The sequence below is a fragment of the Terrapene carolina genome, unplaced genomic scaffold (genome assembly GCF_002925995.2).
Source record: "Terrapene carolina triunguis isolate 2854851 unplaced genomic scaffold, T_m_triunguis-2.0 Scaffold192, whole genome shotgun sequence".
NCBI lineage: Eukaryota > Metazoa > Chordata > Testudines > Emydidae > Terrapene > Terrapene triunguis.
Window position 1 is genome coordinate 2349858 of NW_020664543.1, and position 19944 is coordinate 2369801.

General features: G+C 46.6%; 1 protein-coding gene across 3 annotated transcripts in view; it reads left to right on the forward strand.

The window, feature by feature from the left end:
• RPTOR (regulatory associated protein of MTOR complex 1) overlaps positions 1–19478 on the forward strand; it is a 285614-nt gene extending 266136 nt beyond the window's left edge. For 2 of the 3 annotated variants that reach the window (XM_024201510.2, XM_024201511.2), the window contains 6 exons: positions 4825–4931; positions 9783–9910; positions 10459–10545; positions 14178–14294; positions 14903–15032; positions 16777–19478. In XM_024201510.2, coding sequence (XP_024057278.1) covers positions 4825–4931; positions 9783–9910; positions 10459–10545; positions 14178–14294; positions 14903–15032; positions 16777–16845 — 638 coding nt within the window. In that variant the 3' untranslated portion in view covers positions 16846–19478. The remainder of the gene's footprint in view (positions 1–4824; positions 4932–9782; positions 9911–10458; positions 10546–14177; positions 14295–14902; positions 15033–16776) is intronic. The other variant, XR_003899854.1, reaches the window with a different exon arrangement.
• The last annotated feature ends 466 nt before the right edge of the window (positions 19479–19944 follow it).

The window sequence follows — 19944 nt, forward strand, 5'->3', positions numbered from 1 at the left end:
TTTAAAAAGGAAACATTAGTGAACAGAGTGCCAGGGCAAGTCCATGCCACCGTGCTACATCGGCACAGCTGCACCACTGTAGCATGTCTGGAGACGATGCGCTATGCCGATAGGAGAGCATCTCCTGCTGACATCGCGCGGTGTGGACACCGCTTTAAGTCGATGTAACTTACGTCTCTAAGGGAGGTGTCGTTTTCACACCCCCCGAGCAACATAAGTTACATTGACTTAAGCAGTTGTGTAGACCAGCCCCCACTTCTGTTTTTCATACCAATGGTGCCGGGAATTTAAGAGGTTAACCTGAGCCAATAATGGACCAAGTTTCCATTCTTGAAACACTAAAACCCTCTGCCTCCTTTAATAAACATAAACTTGCCCTATAATTGATAACATGTAGGAGTAACGTCACTGTATGTTGTGGAGTTTTCTTGTGATTAATATTTCACAGGCAAAAGAAGCCTTCTCGTTTACATACTCGTGAATAATTCAGATTTATATAAAAAGTTGCCAGTTCTTTTGCTCTTTTTCAACACAAGTTAAGCTTCTTGTTTGGAGTTTTCTAGTTATTTGTTCCTTATAGCACATCTCAGTGAACGGGTTTGAAAACGTATCGTATCAGCCTCTTGTTTCTCACCGGTTGCTCTTGTCACCTGCTGCAGCCCATTGAGGCTGGAAGCTGAGATTTCCTGGGATGTCATGCGTGCCTGGAATTCAGCACACGTGCAGCCTCTGGTGACGAGAGGTTGAACAGCTCTCAGGTTGCGGGTATTCAAAGTCTCTCATTAAGGAGAATGCCAAGAGTTTTTTCTCTCTCGTGCCTGGGTTATTTGGGGTAATATGAGAACCACGGGGCCCCCCCTTGGAGCAATGTGTGTCAGATGAGGTCAAAATTGTATTTCCCATTTTGTCGAGGAAGGTTGCTCAGAAGGGCACACTAGAGAGGTCATTAAAGCTGTGGTTATTGAAATCTGAGATGCAGCCTGTCCAGTCTCAGGAAAGAGAGGTGATCAGATACTACAATGATGGAGCCCATCAAAGCATTAGTGGATAGTGGGGGATATAGTGCAACCCATAGGACTGTGCATTTGGATGTTGGCCACATTACATGGATTAAAAACTGCTTAGCTGGTGGGTCTCAAAATGTCATTTAAAACAGGGAATCGTCATCGAGTGGGCGTGTTACCAGCGGGGTCCTGCAGGGATCGGTTCTTGGCCCTGTGCTATTTAACATCTTTATCAATGACATGGAAGAAAACATAAAATCATCATTCACAGAGCTTACAGATGACACACAAGAATTGGGGGAGTAGAAAACAATGAAGAGGACAGGTCACCGATTCAGAGTGATCTAGATATTTTGGTAAACTGGGCACACGCAAACTATGGGTTTTTTGAATATGGTTAAATGTAAATGTATGCATCTGGGAGCGAAGAATGCAGGCCATACTGACAGGCTGAGGGACTCTATCCTGGGAAACAGTGACTGAAAAAAATGTGGGGGTTGTGGTGAATAATCAACTGAATGTGATCTCCCAGTGTGATACTGTGACCAAAAGAGCCAGTGTGATCCTGGGGTACATAAACGGGGGACTCTCGAATAGGAGTGGAGAGGTTCTTTCATCCTGTGTCCAGTTCTGGTGCCCGCAATTCAAGAAGGACGTTGATAAATTGGGGAGGGCCCAGTGAAGAGCCATGAGACTGATTAAAGGATTGGAAAACCTGCCTGAGAGTGTAGACTCAAGGAACTCAATCTATTTAGCTTAACAAAGAGAAAGTTAAGGGGTGAATTGATTACAGTCTATAAGTACCTACATGGGGAACAAATATTTGATCATGGGCTGAGAAAGGTATAACACAATCCAATGGCTGGAAGCCGAAGCTAGACAAATTCAGACTGGAAATAAGGTTTAATTTTTTAACAGTGAGGATAAATAACCATTGGAACAATTTACCACGGGCTGTGGTGAATCCTCCATCGCTGACCATTTTTAAATCAAGATTGGATGTTTTTCTGACATCTGCTCTAGGAATTATTTTGGGGACGTTCTCTGTCCTGCATTATACAGGAGTTCAGACTAGATGATCACGTTTCCTCTGGCCTTAGAATCTATGACTCTGTAAGTCGGTCCACCCATTCCTACACACCTTTCTCCAATTTGAACTTTAGTTTTGTTGGGCACTGAAGAAAGGGAAGTCCCTTCTGCAAGATGCAGTCTCTCCACATGTTCCCCCAGCTGGAGGGGACTCCTACATATGTGAAGCATCCTCTTCAAAATTAAATTCCATCCCTCTTCCTCTCCAGAAGTGGAATCTCTCACGGCGCCCTTCTTTGGTGTGAATTCTCGCTCTTTCCAACTTGTGAAATCTCTCATGATGAGAAACCTCCACCTTTGTAAGAAACAAAAATTTCCCCTTACCCTCCTGAAGATCCCAGTGACTATAAAAAGAACAAATTCCCCATGGCTACCCCAGAACAAGCTTATTAATAATTGGCACCAACAATGCCAGCCAAAATCCTACGACTTCTTATCCCTCCCAGTGGAGTAAAATCTTCAGGTTCCAGCTGGTTTAGGGATTATTGCTGCTGATCAAACTGAAGAAGATAATGGTCTTCAAACTGTGGGGAACATGAATGGAAATTTGGGAGCTTTAAAACTGCCTAGCAGAGCCTTGCCTATTTAACTCCATCAGTGATGTAATGGCCGTATCCATCTCAGGCCTGCCAGGTATATCTTGTCACATGGACCATAAACAAGATGACAAATGAAAACACTTTGGGGGTGCTTATAAGCTAAACCACTGCCTGCTTGTTTGCTTTGGATGTCTAGCAGCCCTCAGAGCGGCTGGGCAATCCAAAGTAACTCACAAGATAAAGATATGAGCTGTCGGCTTAGCTGTGGGTCCTGAATTTCCTGTAATAAGATGAGCCCACCAATGTCAGTGTCTTCTGATCCTGCAATATGAGGTGAGATCAGGAGAGGGCTCGGTTGTGCTTTTCCAGGAAGGGAAGTAGGTAGCAAATTAGGTCTGCATCTGCACAAAACACTGTCATCCCATTGTCTTCAAAGCAGCTTACTATTCATGAGTGCTTCAACTTCTGTGCTTCATGCCCTGTCCAATTCTGGCAGCCTGACCTCTTTCCTTGTGGTGGATGTTTGCTTTGCTAAATGGTGTCAGTGGGCCTCTAATGGCAACCAGAGCATTGCAAGGTATTTAAGTTCCTGCTAGTGCTAATTTTGAAGAGCAAGATAAGAAAATGCCCCACTGAATCCCTTTTTGAGAAGGCACCTCCGTGTGTCTCTTTGGGGTCTTTCTAGCGTTAGACTCTTTCACAAAAGGTCCTGATGGAAGCAAGAAAAATGAGGCTGCAATCCTAATCTATTACAGGGTTAGTGTCTGACCCTTGTGAGTCTTCTGCTGTAATATGTTTGGCACCATGTTCTAATCTGTACTATGAGAGCACCAGTGCAAAGCGAGGCGACACTAGATTCTATCTTGGCTTGTATAAAAGAGAACTTGTGCATGTAAGAGAACGCAAACATCTGTGCAGTGAAATTCATTTCAGGTTTCCTTGCCCTGGCATTTTTTTTTTTTTCATCTCTGTATGTTCGTATGTATAGAAATCTCTCTGGGAAACCCACAGATCCAGGGTCAGTCCGTCTCCCAGCAGAGGAAGCAAAAGGTAATTGGTATATGGCTTTCTGCTTAAAGCAGAACGTTTAGGCACTGCGCTGGCAGCTTGTAGCTAGTGTAAAGACCATTCTAATTAAATGTACTGGAATTCTTCCTTGGAGATTACCCCACCAATTAGGAGTTTGCAGAGCCTGCTATTTCCCAAGTCCAAAGTAGCTACCTAGCTCTGACATTAGTATGCTGTGTACTTATGCACTGTTGACTCTCTCTATGGTTTTTACCACTTAATCCTCTCAATGGGAGAAGGGGTGAAAGCCAGTCATTTGTTGAATAGAAATTGCCATACCAGCAAAGATCACTGGTACGTATAGTCGGCCAACCTCTCTGTAGTAGGGGTCCGTATCAGATGCTTCAGGATAAAGTAAAGCCCTTGTAATGCTCCAGTACCATGGGAGGAAATTTCTGCTAGACCCCTGCTGGCAATCAGTTTATGCCCTGAAGCATGAGGATTGAGAGCCCTTGTACATGTATTCTGGCTAGTGTAACTGCAGAATGTTCTCCTTATCCATACACACTACTTTTTTTTTTTTTTGGAGTCTTACTGAGCTATTTAACTCAATATCTTGCAGCAGCAAATTCCACAGCTTCACAATTCTGTGTGTAAAAACGTCCTCTTAATCACAGCCAATATTTCAATTTGAGTGGGGATAAGAAATCATGGCAATCCATGGATTCCATAGTCCTTTGAAAGCAATGCTGTGGCCATGCTGGGTGCCTTAACTCACGCCAGTCCAGTCTACTCAAGACAGTCTTTAGCCTAGTATTTTTACAGGGTGATTAATAATTTATGGCTCCATCGTCCTGCAGAGGGCTGGTTCCATTTTCCTGTAGAGGCCATCTGGACCTTTTGGAGCGTCTGCCAGAAGGGGACTTTGCTGAGCAGAGAGATTCCCCTTCCAGCTCGAGGGGGAGCAAGTGTCTTCTATAGCACACCTAGTCCAATGATTGAGGGGCGTCGTTTAGAACTCAGGAACAGCTGGTTTGGCCCAGTTTTGAGTGAGTGTGTGTGTGATTTTAAGATTCTCCTAGCTATACTAAAAAGTGTCAGATCACAAAACTTGGTCTTTGGCTCTGTCAAGCTCTGCTTGTGTTTATGTGAAGAATAAATTCCATGTCCTGTGTCTTTTCTAGGAGCAGGGATGGTGGTGGACTGGGAACAAGAGACTGGGCTTCTCATGACATCAGGAGATGTGCGGATTATCCGGATCTGGGACACAGATCGAGAAATGAAAGTACAGGTAACAGCTGCATGTTTGCCCCTTTAACTCGTTCACTGCTACTGGAGCTTACAGGTCTCCTAGCTGACTCCCTGGACTTAGGCACCAGGGAGCGTATTTCCAGGACACATACCATCCAGCAATTTAACAAACACAGTTCACAGGTTCTCAAACTGTGGTCTCCAGAGAGCAGATTTGTTACATGATGCTGGCTCTCCCCTTTTCCAGCTGCAAAGTCCCATTATGAGACAGCTAAAAATACTTTAATACTTTCCTAACATTACCGTGCTTTTCCCTGTAGGAAATTGCTGAAGCTGAATGTTATGCAATTGCATTTGGGAGAGGAGGAGAGCAGGCAGTCACGAATGGGAGGCCACGTGTATGATACGGTCTCCCGGTTACAGTATAGTCGTGCTATAAAACACCTTGAGAGGGTAAAGTGCCGTGATGGAGAGGGTCAAGCACCCCTCAGACTCTGTAGCTTCAGCTCCTAGAATTCTCTTGACATTATACAGGGCTAATCCTTAAAACACTGTCATTTTCCTTCCCACCTGCCCTCCGAGGCCCGATTCAGGAAAGCATCTTTATTCAGAAAGGTACTTAAGCATGCATTGAAGTGCTTTCATGGATTCCAAGGCCAGAAGGTACCCCTTGGATCATCTAGTCCAGGGATTCTCAAACTTTTTTGCTCCACGACCCCCTTCTAACAACAAAAATTGCTACGCAACGCCAGGCAGGGGGGCCAGGGCCAAAGCCAGAGCCCCACCACTCTTGGCAAGGCGGCCAAAGCCAAATCCCAAGGCCTTCTGCCCCAGGCTGGGGTGGGGTCTGTAATCTGAGCTGCCCCCACACTCAGGGCTGAAGCCCTTGGGCTTTGGCCCCAGGCAGTGGGGCTTGGGCTTCAGCCCTGGGCCCCAGCAAGGCTAATGCCAGCCCTTGGCGACCCCGTTAAAATGGGGTCCCGACCCACTTTGGGGCCCCGACCCACAGTTTGAGAACCGCTGATCTAGTCTGAACTCCTGTGTAACACAGGCCGCAGAAGATCCCCAAAATAAATATTTTTTAGAAAAATATCCAGTCTTGATTTTAAAAATTGTCAGCAATAGAGAATCCACCGCGACACTTGGTAAATTGTTCCATTGGTTATTTACTTTCACTGTTACACCTTGTTTTCAGCCAAACAGATTGAGCTCTTTGAGTTTGTCACCACTCTCCAGCTGCCCTGGTCTGAAGGCAGCACCGCCACTAGCAGCAGCTCAGAAGGGTGGCACGGTATGGTATTGCCATTCTTACTTCTGCGCTGTTGCTGGCAGCGGTCCTGTCGTCAGAGCTGGGCAGCCGGAGAGTTGTTAAGTGAGGTGAAACTTGGGGTATGCAAGACAAATCAGACTCCTGAAAGGGGTGCAGTAGTCTGGGAAGGTTGAGAACCACTGTCTTAGACAGTTTCCTTTCAGATCTATGGGGCTCTGCTGAATTTGCCTTTCAGGACTCCAAGGCTTACCATTACTTTCATAACAATCAAATGCTTCCCACCTTTAAAATGCTCCTGCACCAAAGCACATATATTTCCATTTAAAATAAATGAGGACAAAAACTGTCAGCTTGCATGTCAACCGTGATCCAATTAAAATGATGTTTAGGTATGTAAGGAGAAGCAGCAGATCTGCAAGAATAAAGTCACCATGCAGGGGAAAATGAAAACTAGTCTCCAAAGCTTTTAGAGATTAATTACCTCTCGATGAACATTAATTATGACACTTCTGACCCTGCAATGCAGCATAATTAAGCCTATGCTAATCTTAATTATTTTCAAACATTATTTTATCTGTGTAAATTAAGGAACATCAGAAATCAGTAGGGTGAAAATATTTTAAATTAGAATCGTTAATGATTGTATTGAGAGTATCGAAAAGCGTTGGTTTTTTTAATTGTGCAAATTGGTTTTGTGGCGATCCTGACGATCAAAACTTCCTCAGTCGCTCTACGAAGCTGAGATTCAACACCGAGAGCAGGGGAGCCGTGTAATCCAAGCTAATCAAGATGCCTTCCCACCCTTTGAACCACTGCGAGAATACCTTTGGGGGCACGCTGCATATCGTGGCGGAGCAAGTACTTTCTTTCCACACTAGCTGCATGTTCCTGGCACAGAGAATAAAATCCAAACGTGGATCTTATGGCGTTAGAATAAGCGTGTAAAAACAGCCCCCAAAGTTAGGTGTCTCCAGCAAACAGTTAATTCAGCAAAGACTGCAAATGACAGCTAGAGAAGGTGAATGCACACAGGAACAAAACCAGGATTCGGGTGTGAAATTAGCTAATGCAATTCCAAAGTGCCTCTTCGATTGTTACCCTGGCTTGAAAATGTTGCTCAGTTTTAGCTGTTTAATTCTTCTTCCCAGTTGTACACCTATTATTTCGACTGATTCTTTTGTTTGTAGCAGATAAAGAGGGCAAAGCTACAACATTAGAATAATAGTGTAGGGTGTATTTCACCAGTATCCTGGTGCGTTACATTCTTCTTCTCCAAATCAATACTTTTAAAAATGTTTGCAGTCTCTGGCTTCTGATGATACCCCAAAAGTACAAACTGTTTTATCCTAGTGCAGGGAAGTGGGAGAGAGGACTGCTGGGTTCTAGGCATGGCTTGGCACTGTTGCACTCTGTTCTCATACACAAGTCACTTAATGAGACAAGAAATCATCAGATACTCTCACACAAACTGGAATTTAAATTCCACCTTTTCTCGCTAATATCCTGGGACCAACATTTCTACAACAACACTGTAAACAGCAAGTCACTTAATGACACGATGCCTTAACTTATCCATCTGTAAAATGGGAGTAATAATTCCCAGCCTTACAGGGGGGTTGTAAAGGGTTTTGAGATCCACTGATGAGAGGTGTAAGAGAGAGCCAAAACACTGATAAAGTAAAAATGGAAATGACAAAACAGAATGGCTGTTACTACCCAGAATGACTCTAATTATGACTAATGGGAGACATTTTCTGGCAAAATGATTTTATTCTTTCCAGAGGACAAAGAGGGTTTCAGAACTAATGGCAGATTAAGTGCTCCCATGGTATATCTCGGGGTTGGCAACCTGCGGCACGCGTGCCAAAGGCGGCACGCGAAACCTTACATTAATGAAGACTTGGCACACCACTTCCCAAAGGTTGCCGACCCCTGGTATATATTATGATATACAGTAGAAACCTGTGAAATGAAAAGGCCTCCTGTTGTACCAAAGCTTTTCTTAACAGGTCTGTTACTTCTAGGTGCCCTCCATTGCCAAGGTAACGGCTCTTCCAGGAAATAAATTTTGGTTTGATGCATGGGAATGGCTCCCTCTTAACCGATCTATTCTTTGATCAGATCCAGTGTCCTACTGCCTTTCAGTCCTCTACAAGTTTGTTACTCCTTTCTCAGAGGCACGTACAAACTGCCTCGCAAGATTGGTCTGTGTGTTGGTTTGGTGCAGAGTTATGACTCTGCAGGTCCGTTCCTTTAACAGGAGGTTAAGTAGAGGCTGCTGCCTATAACAAGTGCTGTATCTCCCCTTTTCATGTAGGTTTGGTTTCTTTTCTACATGTCTGACTTAGCTGCAAGCTATTTATTTTCAGCAAGTGTGTGTCTCTTCAGTGGCTCATCTCCTCCTGCCTTTTTATTATCCACCCTGCCTTTCTAGCAGCATTTACAACCAACAGAAGCTGAAGATGGTTTATGGAAAGAATTCCTTGCAGACATTTATCTTAACTAATTAGGTGTTTTTAAGAGGAGAATAACAATGATTCTTCCTTTCTGAAATGGACTTTCTCCTTTATTTTGGTGTGTAAAGTTTAATTATTCCCAAAAGCTGATCTCTGAACAGCGCTCTTTGTGCTGCCCCAAAGGAAACCCCCATTTGTGTCTCGCTGCCCAGGCTGAGCTTTGAGGATTAGGGCAGTGACTCATTCAGGCTGCAGGGACAGTCCTGATTCAGTGACCCCATACTCACCGTCACTGATTCCTGTAATTGCCTTGACAACAGCCTGGCAGAAAGCTAGCCATCCCTGGGTATGTCTACACAGCGTTTTGGAGCGAGCCTCTTAGGCCGGGTCTGCAGACTTGAGTTAGCAGGGCTTGCGCAAGCGCTCTAAAAATAGCCGTGTGACAGCTCTTTGAAGTTTGTTACTCTGGTTCTGAAGCCCACCCCCTTCCCTAGGCTTCCGAACCTGAGCTCCAGCCCGAGCCATAACTTCCAAGTGCTGTCTACACAGCTGCTTTTAAAGCGCCAGTGCAAGTCGTGAGCTCGGAGGCTCCTTGCGAAATGCTGTGTAGACATATTCCTTTTGTCCCAGCTGGAGGTTCAGTTCTGCCCCCATGTGAGCGCAGAACTGCAGGGTTAATAACCTTACAGGGGAGGGAGAATGTGTGAAAATCACAGTTTAAATTGGGTTGTGATCAGGGTAAAGGAGAGAGGAGATTCCTTGAAACATGTAGGCGAGCCTGGGTCCAGCAGAAGGCCCTTTTGAAGGTACCTAATGAGTACATCTACACTGCAATAAAAGACCCACAGCATGGCCATGGTTGGCTCAGGTCAGCTGACTCAGGCTAATGGGGCTCGGGCTGCAGGGCTAAAAATTGAAGTGTAGACATCTGAGGGGGGTGAGTCTCAGACCCTGGGCACCAGCCTTAGCCCAAACATCTATGCTGCAATTTGTAGTCCCACAGCCTGAGCCCCGCGAGCCCAAGTCGTTTGACCCGTGCTCTGAGACTCGGTGCCACGGGTTTTTTATTGCCGTGTAGATGTACCCAATGTTTCCTATTTTGGGCTGTGGACTTTGGAGGCTCTTTACTCTTTCAGCCTGGCTTATGTGTGTGCTTTGTCCCTAGGATATCCCCACAGGAGCTGACAGCTGTGTGACCAGCCTGTCGTGTGACTCTCACCGCTCGTTGATTGTGGCAGGGCTCGGTGATGGCTCCATCCGTGTCTATGACAGGAGGATGGCTCTGAGTGAATGGTAACTAACTGCAGCATTCCCTTTTGCCCACTGCAGTCCCCCTGACTGGCAAATGGTCTCCTCCCTGAGTCTTACTGGTCTCTTGTTGTAAAGGCTTCACATTCACAGTGCACTTACCAGTTGTCACACTGGCTTCAGTAACTAGAATGTGTCACTGAAAGAATTTGTAATGTTTCAGTAAGCCCTTTATAGCCTTCGTTATAGTACGTGTGCCCAGTCCCGTTCGTTAATATTGTCCCACTTCAGCAACCTTGCTGCAAGCCTGTTGGTTCAGGGATTGTCTCAGCTGACTCAGAGCTCTGTGGTGCTTGCCTGCCTAGTGACAAGGATCATGTCCTGCATCATTAGACCCCCAGGTTTGCTAACAAAGGCCAGAGGTGTGAGAAGGAGTGGCCCTTTTCTTCACCTCTGTGATTTCAGCCAGCAGGACTCAGAAGGTCCCCAGCTGCAGAGTTCCGGCTGCAGATATTGGAGGTGCTCACTGTGCCTCCTCAGATTTCCTCTGTCTTCCTTCCAAAAAGTTTCCCCTTTCTCTGCTTGCTCCTCAGCCGCGTCATGACCTACCGGGAGCACACAGCCTGGGTCGTGAAAGCATATTTGCAGAAACATCCTGAAGGCAACATCATGAGCGTCAGGTAAAAGAGTCTTGAATATTGGAGACATTTTCTTCTCCCTTTAAAAATTGGTGACTGATATGTCAACACCAAAGAAGGTAAAGCTCTGCACTCTGGCATTTCAGCTCAGCAGTTAACTCCTGCTCCAAAAGTTGGTGAGGGAAGGGAGGGAGAAGGAAAGAAACCTGTAGCCTACCTGGAAGTGCATGCGGGGGTTCTAGGAGACATTGTATGCTCTGTTTCTGCCTCCTTGTTGCAAATGGCCTTGTGGGGGTCCTAGGTGAGAGGACATAAGAAAGGAGGACGTTCACTCTGCATCCCCTGGGCATATTGTTTGCTGGATTACTTCACCGTCTAGCAATTTTCTACACATAAATCTATTTCTGCTGCTCAGTAAATACTGTGTGGAGAGCAGCCGATATTTATTTGCCTGTTAAAGGGACAGCAGAATACAATTTACGGTCACAAAGCTGCAATTTGTCCACCGAGATGCTCTTCTTCCTTGTTTACAGAATGTAAACAGAACATAATTCTCCAAGATGTAATGCTTTCCTGAGGCAGGGGATAGAGTGGCAAAATTTATCACGATTTTTAGAAAGGGGCTTAAATGGTGCAGCTGCCAGATTTGTAGTGCTCCCATATTAGAGTTTTTAATCTTCCTCATAATCTCCCTCAGCAATCCCAGGGAGCCAGGTTGGCATCCCTGCCTTGCATGCCTCTGTCTGAAGGAACAAACATTCGCTTCCTCTCCTCCACATCCTCCTCAGCAGTGTCAGAAAGACAGGGGAAAATCTCTGGTCCCCATCCCAAAGCAACTGGACTCTGGTCAAACCAGCCATCCTGCAGTTCATTTCCTCTCCTGAAAGGAATGCCTTCGGGCTTGGAATAACTACGGTATCCATGAAGAGTGGCTTTTATAAAAGAATTCTCACCAGCAACTGGTTCCAGTATAACTATTTCCTGAAATGCCTCAGACATTTGTGTTGCCAACTCCACATAGCAGGAAGTCACCACACACACACACACACACGTCACAAAAGCATTCACAAGCAGCTCAATAGTGTTAATAAAATCCATTCCATGCTCTTACTACATTTTATTGCACACCAGAAGCAACTACAACAGTACACCATCCTCGTCAGGAGGGCGCCCTCTGCTCATTGGGAAGGAAACTGCAACCCTCTGCTCATTGGGAAGGAAACTGCAGCCCTCTGCTCATTGGGAAGGGCGCTCTGTACACAGCAGCCCAGCATGGCTGGGGTTGGTTAATTTCATCTGAGCCTCCCTTTCTTGCCAGCCTGGATTTGAGCCCACAGGTTAGTGGAAGGGAGAGCCGCTAGCTGGACCCCTCCCCCCCACTTCCAGGGTTTGATTTCTGAAAAGGGCTGGGCAGCTAACCCCAGGCCAAGCCAGGGGAAGGAGGAAAGGGGAGCTGAAATCAAGCTAGCTCCACCTTTGATCCTGTAGTAAGGGCTTCATCCCTGGAGGCACGGTGCCCCCCGCCCCATTGGGGCACATGGCCCTGTCTCACCCCACCCCACCTTCCATCCGTGCGGCTCTCCTCGCTGGCTAACCTGCCTCCCCCACCCAGCCCGCTTCATTAGCCGGCTTTCCCTGCATCACAGGGTGTGCTGCCTACTACGGAGCAGCGAGAAAGAACATTTGGGTAAAAACAAGCCCTGGCAAATGTGCTGCTCTCGCCAACGTGCGCCTGGCTTTAGCAAAGTATTTAATTAGCCTCCACAGATTTCATTTCCTCGCCTGCAGATTATAGTGATCTCAGCCCAAGCAGCCCTGGGATGCGATTCCTTCCGAGGACACGCTCCATTGAGACGTAATGACATTGACTTGGGGTGCAACAGAACATAGTAAGAAGAGCACGGAATGGATTTTATTAAGACCCTTGCGCTGTTTGTGAATGATTTTGTCACTATACATATTGGTGACGTCTTTCTCTGACTGGCACTGTGATTGGCAGTGACCGTCGCTAGATTTATCACTGGTCAGTTGGACACTTACTTTCTCGCTAGGGAAACCAAAAAGTCACTAAATCTAGGGACAAAGTCGCTAAGTTGGCAACGCTGGCAATAATTACCCAGTGGAATCCTAGAGGACCCTCATCTGGATCAAAAAGCACGAGAGAATGAGTTTATAACCTAGAATTGACCATTGTAACCAGATCACCAGGGGAAGCTCACTCATACGGCTGAAGGGATTATGACACCTAGGCTAGATAGTCATGTGGTCCTTTGTCCAGCCATTTTGATCTAACCACTAGGGCCATGATTAGATTGTCCTATTCTCTAATAGCCCTTTAAGGATTCTTATTCCAAAATCTCAGCCTTACAGATTCATAGAGCATTGCAAGAGGTAGGCCTAGCTAACTGTGCCTTAGGCTCACTTCCTAATTGTGCTTAATTGTGGGGAAAATACGTCAATTGCGGGGAGGGGAAGGGGAACAGCATGTATGGTATAGAGAGCCACCTGTGCCCATAAAGTCATCTAGCTTTAATAATCCCTCTGCTTAAGGAATAATCAGCAACCGAGTTTTTAAATTTTCATCTGATCTCAAAACTCCATTGTTTGGGGCTGGGTCTAGTTCCTTGAAACACTCCAGCCCCGGCTTGTGCAGACTGAACTTTCTATGAAGGTTCAATCATCTTTACATAAGCACCACCGTTCAGAAACAATTGTGTTAAAGGTGATCAGTGTCTTTCTAAGTACTGCTGGTTCAGGATCACTGTCTCTGTTGATTATCACTGGGCCTCTCAGTAGCATAAGACCCAGTGGAGTCTGACATCCTCATACTAGTTAGAACCTGCTATTATTCAGTTTAAATCTTGCTTATCTCATCACCTGGTGTCTGTTTCATTGGGTCAGAGCCAATCTTTTCCTTGTTGCTGCCATACCCTGTTGGCCTGTCTAGGGCCAGTTCTGTTCTGCACTGGTAGCTTTGCCTGGATCGACCCTTAGAAGATACAAGCTGTTAATCAGCGTTTGCTGATACCTGCTCCAAAGAGTACTCTGAACAGCAAGGGACTTATGGACCAGAGTCCAAATAACTGGCATCTTGAGCGGTTGCATAGGAGCCCCTCAGATTACTGCCTGCTGCTGGAATGGAGCAGTCGCACTGGAAGGAGGAAAAGGAACTGGGGCCTCATACACAGCTTGTTGTATTGCGCGACATACCAACGAAAGCACTTTATCATGTCGATGGGGGTGGAGTAAGATAATAGTCACTCTTGGGGACAGTGAACGTTCTTTCCTTTCTGTGTGCGTACAGCACCTCGCCTACTGCGGATCCTACTGGAAACAAATGATGCTGGGGTGGATACGGTCACCATGCTGGACGTAGAGCGGGAGAGGTGGTACTGGGCTGAATCTCTCCTCGGGTGTAGTCCTTCTGTCAGCGCTATAACCAGGGCAGTGCAGCCGCCCAGGGCGCAAAGCCGCGGGGGCAGAGAAATGACAGAATAAAACTGTAGGGGGCGCAAGTAGGCTTGCTCGCCCCGGGCGCTAAAATGCCAATTATGGCTCTGCCGTGCGTAATGGTGGTCTGTTCACAGGCAAGTGAATGGCCTTTTCTCGGGGGCTTTCGAGGCTGCACTTCCAGTGGGACAGAGTCTAATCTTGTGAACCTCCTCTGTTGATAGCGTGAATGGAGATGTCCGTTTCTTCGACCCCAGGATGCCAGAGTCTGTGAAGGTCCTTCAGATAGTCAAAGGGCTGACCGCCCTGGACATTCACCCACAGGCCAATCTGTTTGCATGGTAGGTTCTGACCCCAGCCCACCTCCTCTGTGGAACAAAGAGAGAAGAAATCCATCATTACAAATACGTTCATGTCTCTTTTTTCCCTTTGCTACGACCAGTGCCGCTTCCTTCCCATGTGTGCAGTTCAGGTATTTTAACCCTTTCGTGTGTTATTGAAACCTTTGCACTGGTGACTCAGAGTGATGGTGCAGGGTGTTGCCAGTTCTCAATGTCTCAGACTCCCTACCCAAAGGCAGCAGGTGTATGGCTGGGCTGAGAGGGGGGCCCCAGCATCCGCTTCACGATCACGGTGCCATGGTAGCTGTGGGAGAACCACCTTAGGTGAACATGCACTTTCATTGGCTCTATATATTTTACATCTTGAATTTACAGCATAACAGATAAATACTCAGTTTGAGCCTGTCTGTAAATCTCTCTGTGGTGAGGCTGCTGCAGCGTGGATTAAAACCAACCTCTTTGCTTATAAGAGCGCGTGGTACACACTTTTGCTTTCTAAATGACTCCTGTCTCCATAGCCCAGCAGTAGTGAGTAGAAAATCCTTTATGTAGAAATGAATAGTATTGTCAGAATGTGGTGAGTACATGATGTTCTCTCTTCCTTCCAGTGGCTCAATGAATCAGTTCACTGCGATCTACAATGGGAATGGAGAGCTGATCAACAATATCAAATACTATGATGGATTTATGGGACAGAGAGTCGGAGCCATCAGCTGCCTGGCTTTCCATCCTCATTGGGTCTGTATTTTCTTTTTAACTTTGGAATTTTTTTTGCAGTTCTGCATGAATGTCTGTGGGAAAAGGGGCTGGTCACAATGACTAAAGACCTCCCCTTTGTACAGGAGGGTGCTACACCGTCTTGCCCAGCACAGTTCTGCAACCTAGCTGCTTCAGTCCTCGAAGCCACCCTGCTCTGTCAATGCATTGCAATCCTATCCCAACAGCAGCACGTGCAAATACGGCCAGTTGCACCAAAGCTATTTACTGTGCAGAAATGTCCACTAAGGGCTAGAACAGGACTCCAAACTTCTGAGCCACTTTTGCTCACTGGTTGACTGCCCGTTTTTTCACTTCACTCTGGAACTGCCTTTTGATTTAGCTTTTCGCTCGTGGCAGCTTATGCCAGAGATGTTCTGTAAGGTGTGTTAGCCTAGGACTCAGCTGAGCACCACAAGAGCCAGCTCCGCCAGCACATACACATGAGACAAGCCAAAATTTGCCCAGGTTACGGTGCACCTCTCTATTCTGTGGCTCTTCCTCTAAAACTGATACCATCACCAAAGGCCTCGGAAATGGCTGCTGTCCGAACCCACCTTACCACCATATAGTACTGTAGGTGTGCATGGTGCTGTGCAGCAAAAAAAAAAGGCTGAAAAAGTAAGAGTTCCTGCACAATGTAAAGGCACGAGCTCTTAAAATTCAGAACAAAACAGGGTGGAGAGAGGTCTTGCAATGGGAATGTGTCACAGAGCCGGTGGTTCTGCACTCGTCTTGGGAAGGAGGGGAAGGAGGGTGGCAGGCGGTTGTTTAATTAGGAGGTGTCACACATTTGCAGCATGGCCTGAGACGGCTGGAGATAGGAATAGGTGAGGGAGTTGGAAGGAGTAGCAGAAAGTAGCTGGATGGGGAATAGGGAGCAGGAGAAGGTTAAAGGGGACACGTAAGGGGGCGGAGTCATGTTAGAACCTTGAGAGTCAGGACATAAGTGGTTTACATTTAATTTAATGAGAAAGGACAGTGGCATTTGATGAAGGGCCTGAAGCAGTGGACAGAGCAGTGAGAGGAAGGTGAGCTATGCTGTGACATGCTATTGGCCCTCCGATCCGGGGGCGGGGTGGGGGGGCAGGGGTGGGTGTTTCTCTGGGTTGCTGGTAGGGGTTATGTGCATTTTACATCCTGAGGAGGAAGACAATAAAGGGGAGCTTGGGCATCTCAGTCTGCTGCTGCTTTGCCTTGGAAAATCACCCTGCAAGAAGTCAAACACCTAATAACTGATTTGGTCCTTGGGTTTGGGGGATGGGAAGAGGGGTTAGCAAGTCTGAAAATTGTGTCTCCTTTAAAATAAGCAAACAAAGAAACCCTCTAGTCCTGGTCTCTTCGAAGCCTGGAATTGCTCCTGGGGTTCTCGATAGACAGCGCGCTAGTTTTCAATCCAGGGGATTGTTTGTAACAAACACATTTAGAAGAATGATACTAGAAGTTGGCAGCTAATGGCCACCATAACTTTTTCCTTCAGCTGAAACAGTGGCCTACAGTGTGCGGACATATAGCCCGAGATAGGTGGAGGAAACAGGCTGTTGTAGCTACCTTGGCAGACCCGGCTAGGAGTTCCCTGGCATCTGGCCAGCAGTGCTCAGAATGCTGCGACTCACCACCTGGATTCATTTGTATCTTGTAGCCCAAGTTGCTTTGCCCCTTTCTTTTCTTTTCCCCTCCCCCCATGACTCCTCCATATTTCACTTGTTTGCTCTCCGTCCTACAGCCTCACCTGGCGGTTGGAAGCAATGACTACTACATCTCCGTGTACTCGGTGGAAAAGCGGATCAGATAACAGCAGCCTCATCGGAGAAAGGGAGCGTCGCAGCGGGCAGGGCCATGTCTCCCCTGTAATGTATATAGAGAAATGATCGACTTGAATGTTTAGTGTTGGCTGCTGCTGCTGCAACCCATAACTTGAACATTTTTTTTTCTTCTGACTCAGCTACTGATGATTTGGAGAGGTGGAAAGAGAGACATTCTTCTATTTCTTTTCAGCCAGAACCTCTAAAAACTACAGAAAAAGAACATTTATTTTTTGTTTTCAATGGTTGCTTCTGTTACAAACATGGTTCCAAGGCTCCGAAGGACTGGATGAGACAATACCTTTGTGAGGGGCTTTTTATTTCAGTCTTTGTTCCTTTGTTTCGTGGGGGTCTAGGTAACTTAAGGAATGAAGTCAGGACTCGCCTACAGCTCCATGTTTTCTCACCCTACCAAGTGACCCCTCTACCTGTTACCTACCCTGTGCCAAAGAGCAGCCCCTCTGGCAGGCAACAGGATCCCAGCTGGCCGCCTGCAGAATATCACACCCGGTCTTGAGCAATCTGTGTGTAACCGAGAGAAGGAAGACGGGAAATCATCTGCTGGGCTCGCTGGCCTCCCTCTCTCGTGTTCCTTCTCCAGTGGAGGTACGGCCAGAGCGAGCGGACGAGCGTGCGTGGCAGCAGGAGGAAGAGGGAAGGGAGTCGGAGGGGAGGAGAACAGTAGCAGTGTGGAACACTGACAGGCCATAAAGCTCTGCATCCAGATGGAGGAGAAACAAGAAAATGAGCAACATCCTCAGTGCCCTAAGGAAATTGGATTGTCATTGATGTAACTACTCTCTGTTCATGGGCACGTACCTATGTCAGTGCAGGTGAGTGGGGTGAGAGACTTTGTCATATTCACTCCATTGTTTCAGGAGTCGCTGTCCCTTTGCCCACAGCACGTGAGATGTCCTGACAACTGCACAGACAGACAGAGGGCTCGTTCTACCCCTGCCTTAAACCATAGGCTTTCATTTTGCTCAGAAGTGCTAATATTCTGCTAGCTAATGGACGTAACTGTATGCACCCAGCTGTATACATGTGCATTTGCATGCACCTTGATCTATATGCATCTGGGCATATTTGTATGTGTCTGTATGAACCCAGGCAGATACGCATTGCATTGGCATGTCCTTGTGTGTCCACACATCTGGGCATCCACATGTATGTTCTGATTACAAGAGAATCACTGCCGTCCTGGAGGGAGAGGGGCCAACAGCAGATCATTCTGCCTGGCGCAAGACCATCTTGTCCCCAATCTCTAGGGAAAGCTGATCCCCTCTCTCACGTCGGTAATGAAGATTCCTGTCCCTTGGAATCCATAATGAGTCTCGAGATTGATTTGGGGAAGGAGGTGGCAAAGCTGAAGGGAGCATTTCCCCAATAAAGTACTGTCTAGATGTGAATCAGCTGGGCGGGAAGAACAAAACCCTGTAAAGTAACAGTGATGATGCTAAGCTATCCAAATCTAGGAAAACTCTCTCCATTCTGGTTCTGGCATCACCGTTACTCACAGGCTAGCAGAGGTGCCTAAGTCAATGACAGTAGTGTTAATGAGAAAAGAAATGAACAACTTTGTTGCTGCTTTTTGTTGTGGGCAGTAGCTTCACCTCCCCCACTGAACTCAGCTGGGGATGGCTGACCTTGCCAGATCATTTTGCTTCCAGAGATGCTCATTCAGCATTCACGCAGCCTGAATGCAGCCAGGCAATGCCATGGCATCAGAATCAGCCAGGATCCTGTTGTGCTCTGCCATTAAGAGTCAAATAGTAAAACGCCGCTGTCTGCAAATCTCAAAGTATTCCTGTTGCAAGGTGGCTTGAGCTGTGGGGACTGAGGCAGGTACCCCAGCTGGGGCACTTTCCCCACTCGCAAGTACAACTGCAGTCTTCTCTACCCTCCGGTGATCTACGGGCCGCCTCGCAGGATGCTGAATCGAAAGCTGTGGAAGGAAATCTGGAGGAGCTGCTGTTTTACCTAACACTCTGTGGTTTTCTAATATGTGGACTACCAAAAGTTAGTGATGGGCTAAAAAAAAAAATTGCCTCTCTTGGTGGCCCATTGAGCTGCTGTTATACACAGATTTACTTGCCCCAGTGTCTGTTGCAGTGGTACCAGTCTCGCCCCTCTGATTACCATGCCTGTCCCTCTGCGCATGGCTCTGAGCTCAGGGAATGGCCAAGGCCAGGTGTGCTGGTCAGCATTGAGACAGAGGTTGGGATTTGCAGATAACTGACTAACATGCACTATTTACAAACACCAGAGATTTTTAACCTCAATCAGTGGATTTGTTTAAAGAACAAGCGATACCTGGCGAAATGCAAAGATGCATTGTGGGAAGCTGCTTTGTCTTCATACCAGCATTCCCTGAGCACCCTCCCAGCCGGTGCAGCCAGGAGTAGGGTTTTTAACTGACTCAGCCTGTTGAGCTTTCATCTAAGCGTGTGCGTGTCTGGGCTCTGTTTGCACAGGGCTGATGCAAAAATTCAATCATGAAGTTTAACCAAGGCTCTGGAGAGCATCCTACCTAAAAGTTCACTTCTCTCTATTTATTTTACAAAAATAAAAAAGATATTAAAAAAAATAAACTCCGAGATTGTATTGTGAGAGTAAAATAAATACAAACAATAAATGGTTAATAAAATATAAATGCAGAAACATCCTGTGGTCAGGTCGTTTTATTGTAACGAATGGGAGGAGTTAGTGTTGCCTAGTCTTGAGAGCAGGAAAAAGGGCTGTGTAGGGTGGGGGGGAAATCATAAAAATGTAGGACTGGAAGGGACCTCAATATGTCATCTGATCCAGTCCCTGCACTGAGGCAGGATTAAGTATTATCTAGATCATCCCTGACAGGTGTTTGTCTAACCTGTTGTTCAAAATCTCCAATGATGGAGAACCCATAACCTCGCTGGGTAATTTGTTCCAATGCTTAACCACCCTGACAGTTAAAGTTTTTCCTAATGTCTAACCTAAATCTCCTTTGCTGCAAGTTAAGCCCATTACTTCTTGTCCTGTCCTCAATGGTTAAGGAGAACAATATATCACGCTCCTCTTTATAACAACCTTTTACGTACACCTCTACCCCC